The sequence below is a fragment of the Nicotiana tomentosiformis genome, chromosome 6 (genome assembly GCF_000390325.3).
Source record: "Nicotiana tomentosiformis chromosome 6, ASM39032v3, whole genome shotgun sequence".
NCBI lineage: Eukaryota > Viridiplantae > Streptophyta > Magnoliopsida > Solanales > Solanaceae > Nicotiana > Nicotiana tomentosiformis.
In genome coordinates, this window is record NC_090817.1 from 19,367,286 (window position 1) to 19,377,012 (window position 9,727).

The 9,727-nt window shown below is 33.8% G+C and overlaps 2 protein-coding genes across 2 annotated transcripts; both read left to right on the forward strand.

Moving 5' to 3' along the window:
* The first annotated feature begins 668 nt into the window (after positions 1-668).
* Positions 669-3,055, forward strand: LOC104089153 (uncharacterized). Its single transcript, XM_009593989.4, has 6 exons — positions 669-820; positions 916-1,048; positions 1,191-1,294; positions 1,488-1,659; positions 1,758-1,889; positions 2,038-3,055. The coding sequence occupies exons 1-6, from the start codon at positions 780-782 to the stop codon at positions 2,875-2,877; spliced, it is 1,422 nt and encodes a 473-aa protein (XP_009592284.1). The 5' UTR covers positions 669-779; the 3' UTR covers positions 2,878-3,055.
* A 422-nt stretch (positions 3,056-3,477) lies between these two features.
* On the forward strand, positions 3,478-5,741 carry LOC104089154 (ethylene-responsive transcription factor ERF054-like). The gene has a single exon (XM_018768464.3). It carries the CDS (start codon positions 3,730-3,732, stop codon positions 4,879-4,881), a length of 1,152 nt encoding a protein of 383 aa, XP_018623980.1. The 5' UTR covers positions 3,478-3,729; the 3' UTR covers positions 4,882-5,741.
* Positions 5,742-9,727: the final 3,986 nt, after the last annotated feature.

Here is a 9,727-nt window from a genome sequence, read left to right on the forward strand (position 1 = left end):
TTGATTTAGCTTCAAAGATTATTAATTGACACTCGAAAAATAAAAAAGTTCACGTAATTTGAAACGGATGGAGTAACTATGATGATGAAAAAAAGAATAAATAACTATGATAAATATTAATTGATAAATTGATAAAAATTATAACTAATATATTATCACATGTTAAATTGCACAAATAGTTGTAAAATATCTTTACATTGTCACCAAATATAACTAAAACCCTTAGAAATTATTTAAAATTTAACCTTCTACTTAATTGAAGGTTAAATTCATTCTCGAAATTCAAGAAGTATTTGAGAACAAATATTAAAATTTATTCTGGTATTAATTGCAAATAGATAAAGGAAACAGACCTCCAGGACATTAAAAAAAACTGAAAGAAGGAATACAATATGAAATTAGAGAGAGAAAAAATCGACTGAAGAATATGGGAAATAAAATGGCGGGAAGAAACAAAAAAGAGAAAGAAATTGATGAACGTGATAGAATTTTATGGGACATGGTCTAATAGTTGTGAGCATAGTGGAGCCGTTTCCAAGTACATTATATTAAAAAAGCTGCTTTTCATCTTGTTCCTTAATTTCAATTATTCCTTAATTAATAAAAAAATTACCAACTTTATTTATTTCATCATCCTCGTGACACCCCTCAAGAATCTTATTCTTTCTTTTACTTTTTCTTTTAGCTGCTTTAATCTCAGAAATATCAGACAGTTGTTGCATTTTAAAGAAGTGTGAATTGGTCATCTACTTCTTTTTTGAACTTGAGACTTTATTGTCATGTTTGATATACTTTTTGGGTGGAGAAAAGCAACTAAATGGTAAGTACAACTGTTTTTTTCCATCTGTTCTTAGAGACAATGAATTGAGTAAAGTTAAGTTAATGTTTACTGCATTTGTTATTGTTCTTTGGCAGTAAGAATTTGATTAAACGGGTTAAGTGCCGGCTTAAGCTGCTGAAAAACAAGAGAAGTTGCATTATCAGACAGTTGAGGGATGACTTAGGGGAGCTACTTAGACATGGGCATTACCAAATTGTCTTTGACAGGGTACGTGCAATGTATTTTTAACTTGTGGCTTGGACTTTGGATAGAAGATTTTTCTGCCTTTGCTTTAGCCTATTGGAATTCTTGTCCAATATACAAAATTTGCAGAATTGATGTCTGTTGTGTTGTTTTCTTGCAATTTCAGGTTGAGCAGCTTTTTATGGATGAGAATATGTTGGTAGTGTATGACTTATTGGAGAATTTCTGTGAATTTATCCTCCTTAACTTTCCATATATCCGCAGACACAGGTAAGTGATTAATAGCTTTCAAGTTCTACTCAATTCTTGGATTTCTAATTAATTTGGATTTAACTTATGTACATTGGAACCGTAAATAACTTCAATATTGTTTTCTAACTTGTTGCGTCAAGTAACCTATTTTGCAGTGGTGTTGTATACAAGTTAAACTCAACTAGTTTTGACATCTCTGTTTTGTTTTTAGGGACTGTTCCAACGACATCAAAGAAGCAGTGTCAAGTCTCATATATGCATCCGCTAGAATTGGCGATTTACCAGAGTTTTTAGTGATCAGGAAGCTCTTTGGCGAGCGTTATGGGAAGAAATTTGAAACATCTGCCCTTGAATTACTTCCTGGGAATCTTGTGAATCATCAGGTTAATTTGTCCACATTTTACAAACGGTTAATCTCTTGCAAACTAAAGAGTTAACTAAGGTTAAAACATTATAAACTTTAGTTATTCTTTGGTTACAGCTAAAAGAGAACCTGTGCAGAAAGTCTGTCTCAAATGAAGTGAAATACAGATTGGTGGATGAAATAGCAAGGAGTTGCTTTCAGAAAGGACCTTTGCTTCTTGAATACATAAATGAATCACAACAAGAGCTGGTAATTATTTTATGCAGTAAATCAAATTCATGAAAAGAAAAAAAAAACAAAAGAGAAAAAGAGAAGTAGATAAAAGACAAGACATGCTCATCTTGATTCTTATATCAAAGACACCATATTTCTGTTTCCTTATGCCATGAAACTGCAGGCAAATAAAACTATAGATGATGTTCAAACTGGTCACAAGAAAGATGGAGAAACGAGATTGAAGAACTCCAACATTGCGACAGAAGCAAATGTCGATTATTCACCATCAATTGAGCACAATTGTATAGATTCAGTGGGTAGTTTGAAGAATATTAATGAGCAGGAAAGAGTTCCAAATTCTGCTCGGTCTAGTGTTTCGTTCCGATGTACAATTTCTAGTCCTGAGTCTGTAATAAAAAGCGATTCTTGGAAGACCAATGGCTTTACTTTGGGGCAAAAGACAGGGAGAAAAGCTACAAAATCCACTTCAGAAAGTTCAGATCAAATAGCCGAGGAGACGATTTACTTTGATGACATAGAGGAGTTTGAGTCTATTCTGAGCAAAGATTTAAATTTCCAAGATCAAAGACTATTCATATTCAAAGCACCTCTCTTTCCTTTACTGTTAAAGATAGACAGCGATACGAATATGAATATTTTTCCTGTGCAAAAGCCAAGATTAGTGGCTATAAAGGATCATTTGGAAAATTCTGATCAAGCTGAGGTATTGGAAAGTCAAGAACGTTGTTCCTTTACGTTCTCATCATCAGCAGAAATGACTGATCCAAGATCAAGAAAAGAAAATCAGCAGCCTTATTTGAGGACAATTACTATGCCAACTGAAAGGCCTAAAGATAATCTCGCGAACAACTTTCTTCGATCAAATACATTTCCATTTCAAGAGCCTGGAAAAGGATCACCTATGAATAGTCATGTACATCCTAAGCTCCCTGATTATGATGAATTAGCAGCTAAGTTCATTGCTCTTAAGAAAGAAAAACTGCAAAAGAACTTACAATGAGGCTATCTTCACTCTACATCAGGCTGGAGTAAATTTGAGTGTTTTATTGGTTTTATTCTTTTTCTTTCTTTGTATTTTTTTGCTAAGGGTTTCATATATAATTAAACAGAGATAGTGATTTTTTTAACTAAGGGTTTCATGTAAGCATTTGAATATAAGAGTTGAGAATTTACAATCATTAAGTTGAAGTACAGTAGTAGAGTATATTTACGTCTTTTGATTTTTTTCCCCTCACGTTTATATATGGTTCGAGTTGTAAATAATAGGTTCAATTTTAATTTTCATCATTAAGAATGTAAAAGTTTTTACAAAATGTAAACACACATTATAGTTACTAAGGACTTTTACAAAATCACTCTTTTCTTTAAGTTACTAATCAATACTTAATATAGAATCCGAGTAATGATTTACTTTTATGAATTCATTATATAAATATCTTTTACCCTGTCCATAAGCAAAATATAGTAATACTCTAAGAGATTAGAGAAGGACCCAAGGGTGTGTTTGGTATTGAAGGAAAATATTGTTCAATTTTTACCGTGTTTGGTAGGCTTAGATGAACTTATTTGGAATTTAAGTTAAGGGGGTAAGGAACTCGCTCTCTCCAAAAATATCCCACTTCAAAGATTTGGGTTGGGTAAGCTTCTTGTTTGCTCTGTTTTCTTCAGGTTTGGCTATACCAACAGTTGAAACTCAGTCCATCTGAGTTTCTTCCAACCAAATTTTCAGTTCTGTGTCCTTTTTGTTTTTAATTCTCAATTCCAACAGTTGAAACTCAGACCATTGTGTGGTTTAGTAAACCATCTCAAAATTCAAGAAAGCTAATGAGACTTTCTGCCGTTAGAAGTGACAATGGCTGCATCCAAGAATAGTAGCAAATCAATGGAAGAAGAAATCAAATGGCAGAGAGACAAAAGCAAGGATTTCAACACTAGCTTTCAGATGCAACAATGGTGGCCAGTTTCTGAAGAATCTTCCATGTCAAACAGGCCTTTCAAAAAAAGCAAAAGTCCTGAACACCAACTCTGTTTTCAATCCTCTGTTTTTTCATCCCACCAAACTCTGTTACCATCCTCTGTTCCTTATAGTACTTCCCCATACATAACATTTTCTCCTCCTTCTTCATTGTCGTCGTCGTGTTCTTCTTCTACTTGTCGTTCATCAAGGTTTGTTTTTCCTTTTTCTTTAGATGGAATTCAGCAACCCATTGAAAGTTTACATCAATTGAGATCAAACAGCACGCCTCTGTTTCGCCCGATGCATCAAAATCAGCAGCAAATGATCTCATTATCCGCTCAACACCCACAATATTTTTCAATGGAATTGGGACCATTCCAGCATCAGATGCAGCATTGTAATGAAACACTTAATTTAAGTCCAAGAGGGAAAATGATGATAAATAAATCAGGACAGGGTAACCGGGTTCCCCTGTTTAGTCCTCTGTTACAGCATCCTTATTCAACGACGAAACTCTACAGAGGAGTAAGGCAGAGGCATTGGGGTAAATGGGTAGCTGAGATTCGTCTTCCTCGAAAAAGGACTCGTCTTTGGCTTGGCACTTTTGACACTGCTGAAGATGCAGCCATGGCTTATGATCGCGAGGCCTATAAGTTAAGAGGAGAGAAAGCTAAGCTCAATTTCCCGGAACTCTTCCTCAGTAAAAATAAAGTAGCATTACCAGAAAGTCTTCAGTTGCAACTTCCTCAACAGCCACCACTTGCATGTGACAATTTTGAAGAGGAAATGGGATCAAGTGAGGTTATAGCTATTGATGGAGTTCAAGGGAATGTGGAAAGTTGTGGTGCAATATCACAATTATCTGATTTTGAGGCTTGGTTAAATGCAATACCAGAAGGTTGGGGTCCAGGAAGTCCAGTTTGGGATGATTTGGACACAAACAATAATGTCATCTTGCCCCATAATATTAATTTTGGGGATGTCCATCAGCAGGAGCCTCATATTAATTCTGATCTTCAGGGCACGATGAAGAAGCCCGCAGGGTAACGCATCGGCTTAGAATTAGACCTTCTGTAGACGAGACGCAGACTTCTTGATAGGCTTGAGAAATTCTAGAATTGAAGAATTATGTTGGATCTATGCAATCTCGTTACAACGTTCTTTTTACTTTTTCCAGCATGCATAACCCGCCTTCTCTCTCTCCACACCGCCTTTTTTACCATCCATCATTCAGCAGTAGGAGATGAATTTTTCAATAATCTCCTTAACTCCTTTCATAAAGGGCAGCTCAGTGCATAAGGTATCCGCGTTCATATAGAGTCCGGGGAAGGGCCGCACCCCAAGGGGTGTGATGTAGACCGTCTATCCTAATGCAAGTATTAGTGTCCTCACACGGAGACAACTTTATCGTTGTTCCAAGGCTTCCCTTCCCTTTAACTTCTTTCATAGGTTGCATATTTTTAGTCAGACTTGCGAGTTCACAATTCCATCTTTGTTCATCTATTTCCTCACTGGTTGCAGATTTACATGGAACAACCTGTGTTTCTCTTTGGAGATCCTTTTGAATTCTCCACTTTGCCTTTTAGTGATTACCTTTCCTTCTTATACCTGAACCATTATCTGCAGAATGGCTGCATATTTTTTGCCTTTTTTGCAGAGGTAAATTTCACTAGTTGGCTTTTACATCTAGGACTATAGTCATTATCAATACTATCATCAATATCTAGTTATCTTGTTTTCCTGTATTTTTGGCTGTATAATTTAGCAACTTTTGCTCTAGTAGTTTATAAATTAGGACCAAAGTTAAGGAGACGGTTTTTATCTCCTACTCTTGATGGTCACTCCATTGCGAGCTCAACTTTTATTAGAGTCTGTAGACTTTATATTTTAATGTTTGCTTAAGATTATGTCTTGTAATGTCCTGTTGTTTTCTGTAAAATAACAGTTCAGCAGTTATCCTCTTTTGATCCAATGCGAATATTCCCAGTTTTTAAGTCAATATTGTGGTATTGTTGCACCTACTACTATGTATATATACACTGTGTTGATACCACAAAGTTAATTTATCTACCACAGTTCCTCGTTACAAACCATTTAAAAGCCGAATTGTGACAATAAACCGGCACTACTTGCACAAATTTCATGTTATTCGTTATCTATTATTTGCTTTAGATATATATTATTAATCTTTAGTACTTAAATTTTTTATTAAAATACTATTTAATTTGCTAATATTATTATTAGTCTTTAATTATATATTTTTTCGAAAAATATTTTTCACTCACCAACAAAACATCGAAAAATATTTTTCATGAAGAATAAATGAATAATTACTTCTATCATACTAAACACACTATAAAAATAAAAAATAAAAAACTGTAGTTCGTGATTAAGGTATAGAACTCACGATTTAGGTAGCAGTCATCACTCAAGCATCTAGAGCCACAGTAGTATATTACATAAATGGTACAAATGTACAAAACAATTTATTCAAATGTTTATTTTTCATTGACCACTATATTTAATGTCTTCCTATATTATTTTTAAGTATATAAATTTTATTTCAAAAGAATTTTAAAATTTTAATACATTAATGCAAAAACTAGATAAGTTGCCTCTCGTTTTCCAAGCCCCACCCTTTTTTTTAAAATTTGAAAAAAAAGGGAATAAATATCTGGGATTAACAACAAAAGGTTACATATTGTATACTTAGCATGCTTTTCGTGGTTAATTACTTTTTAAAAATCTAACTGGAATTTGGTATAATATTGACAAATACTTTTTGACAAAAGTGGGTCCGTTAGCCGTCCCGTCAGATCATCTTCATTTCTTGAAGAGAAAATGATAAGCTTAAAAATTATAAAATAATAATAGATGAAAAATCTTAATATTGTGGCCGGTTAGATAGCTAATGATTAGGTTTAATGATCCTAGCTTCGACTTAAGCATGATGAGCATTGATGTCACGGTGCGGCTGCAGTACTATGATCTCTAAAATAGAAAATTAATTCCCATGTCAATTTATTAATGGAAGTGTCCTTATATATATAGGAAAATAATTTTGATATCTCAAAAAGAAATATTCCAAAACTATGTCTAAATTTATTTTCTTACTATTATATTAATGAGTCTTAATTATAGTAATTATTTAAAGAAGAATTAACTCAAATAGCTGCCACCCTATCACTTAAACTAAAAATTGTGAGTGAATGTATAATATATACATATTTTATGTATTAGATGATGTATAATAGTGTATAATCAATGTATATAATTAGAAAAAATAAATAATTAATATGGCCGACTATCTATATAAAAATCTCTTATTTAAATATATTTGTAACAGAAAATTAATTTATTTTTGAATTCAATTGGGACAAAATAAATCAAACAATTGAATGCTCATTAGTATGAATTCGTACGTTAGTATTGAAAAGTCAATAGACCAAAATTAAAGGCTTAAGATTTAACGTATCGTAATTTGGAATAGCCTTTATGGCTTGGACGTTTCCGATCGTCTACTTCTTTGGGAATAGCCTGTAATAAGGAAAAGATAGTCTACTTTTTAGACTATATATACCTTTGTCTTCCTCTCGGAAAAAGGTGAAAAAGTAAAAACTTTTGTTCACGTTGGTTATTTAATCTTTATTGTTTTTGTTCATAATTTATATTAGAAGAGTTTGTTGAATCTTGAGAGTTATGCTTAATTTTTATTTATCACTATATGATAAAATATCTTTAAGATTGTTGGGAAAATATTATTTATGAAAAATAAGATATATATATATATATATATATATATATATATATATATATATGTTCCTAAGATATTTTTTGATTTTCTATTTGGTGTTCAATACCTATTTTGAGATCGAATTAATTCAGATCCGTGCCTCCCGCCTTAGGGTTGCCCCTCTACGTACCAAAGGTAACTTCATTTTCAAGGATTAAAGCCGAAATATCTGGCTAAAAATTGTTAAGTACTTACTATCCTACCACATAATTGTTAGTAACATATTTGTGCGCTTTTAAGTGAAGACAAAACTTAGGATGTGGTAATTTGCCTATGAACAAACTTTGATATTATAAGTTGAGCAATCCTGCATGATCCTAGGGAACTATATTATAAAATGTTTGACTACTTAAAAAATATCATTGAATTAGTATAATGCTGAAATCCTATATGATTATAGTATTAGACAAAAATTTGTAAAACAATTAGAATTTCCTTTGTGAGTACAAAGTCATGTTCTAAGAACTTGTCATACAAGGGAAAATAAGTCATTCATCTTACTCATAGTCGTGGCACGCAGAAAAACAAAACTTCAAACCAAAATGAACTTTATTTGTTTAAAAATAAGGTTATATGAATATATTTTTTTCTTTTGATAAGTGGTTATATGAATTGTTACTGTTCATGTTTGTCGTTCAAGTTCATTTTAGTTCAATTCTAAAGGAATGTAAACTATAATTTAAATACAAAAATAAAATGCACTAGAAGGTCTATATATTTTTTAATAGCATATAAATCTTTAACGGGACTAATAGATTCGTGAAAAATATTAGAACTAAAATAAACACACGACTAAAACTTATATACACAATGACCTATATATGAAATTGTATACGGGTAAAACCGCGAGAAACCTATACAGGGTTAAATGAAGCAACGACACGATTATATGAAGTCAGAATCAAAGCCGAAATGCCTCGTATTAACGTCCGAACGAAGTGATTGCCACCGGGTTTGATAAGACATTACTTCTCTGATCCCGCAATGAGCTTCGAGATCTCGGAAAGCACGATAACGGTTACCCACGACCAACAAAGGTCCGCGATGTCCGCACCCCATCGGATATCACGGCGCAGATCTCGGTCCGTATCGGTAACGGATTGGTGATTAACGAAAAGGAAGATTTATTACCTTTCTTAGAATTGTACTAGGGGTTAAACTCTCCTACTATATAAATGGGGTAGTTTTTATTGAATGGACACATTGTAACACGCACATCAAGGCAATATAGATTTGTTTTCTCCGCTTCCAAGTTATTCAAAGTTCTTATTTTTGCTCATAGCTCTTCATACATTTTCGGCTCCGAGACGTGGGCAGAACAATTGTTAAGCTTAGTCCGAGCCCGAAATTAACATCACAACTGGTTTGATTATTTATTTTATCTTTAATCCGCTTATCTAACGTCTTTGATTGCTTGTATTGAATTAATCCATATATCCTTAAAACCATGTATAAATTCAATTGTTATCCATTTTTAAGGGTAAATAATTTGGCACCCACCGTGGGGCTAAGGATAATAGTGGTGGTTCGATACAAATCTCTATAATACACTCTATTTTACACTTGTTCTTTAAGGTCTCAATTTCAGGTCAGCTTAAAAATGTCAAATTCTTAGTTCGCTCACTTGAACGTTGAGGGTGAGTTTGGCCACCATGGCGAAAACAACAATATGGTGCCTAGAAATTAGGTGCCCCTGCTGATGTCAACGAGGTCCCAGTCGTAGATCCAGTCGATGCTAACTCACATGTGGTCATCGACGCCAACCTTCCTACCGACCCCGAAAATAACATTTACGGAGAAGCCCGACCAACGACTGAAAGAGCACACGAAAGCGAAGGCGACAGGGTCAGTCTACGATTGATCTTCGAAATGTTGCAGGCTCAACAGACGGCGATAGCACATCTGCAAAGCCAAAGTAGCGAACCCAGCAGAGTTGAGCCCGAACCGTCGCGGGAAAACACCCGAAGAAATGAGCAGATCACCGAAAGGCTGGGCAAAGCTGAGTCTGGGTCAGCCCTGAAATAATGAAAATGTTAGAGGCATTAACAAAATGTGTGGAATCTGGTGAAAAGAAAATCGAGGCAAACAAAAAGAAGGTAG

Excerpts from the sequence above, each read along its gene's own strand:
- LOC104089153 (XM_009593989.4), top strand. The coding sequence starts at position 780 with ATGTTTGATATACTTTTTGGGTGGAGAAAAGCAACTAAATG. Across the intron at positions 1,660-1,757 it reads GGAATCTTGTGAATCATCAG|CTAAAAGAGAACCTGTGCAG; the intron begins GTTAATTTGTCC and ends CTTTGGTTACAG. Across the intron at positions 1,890-2,037 it reads ATGAATCACAACAAGAGCTG|GCAAATAAAACTATAGATGA; the intron begins GTAATTATTTTA and ends ATGAAACTGCAG.
- LOC104089154 (XM_018768464.3), top strand. The coding sequence starts at position 3,730 with ATGGCTGCATCCAAGAATAGTAGCAAATCAATGGAAGAAGAAATCAAA.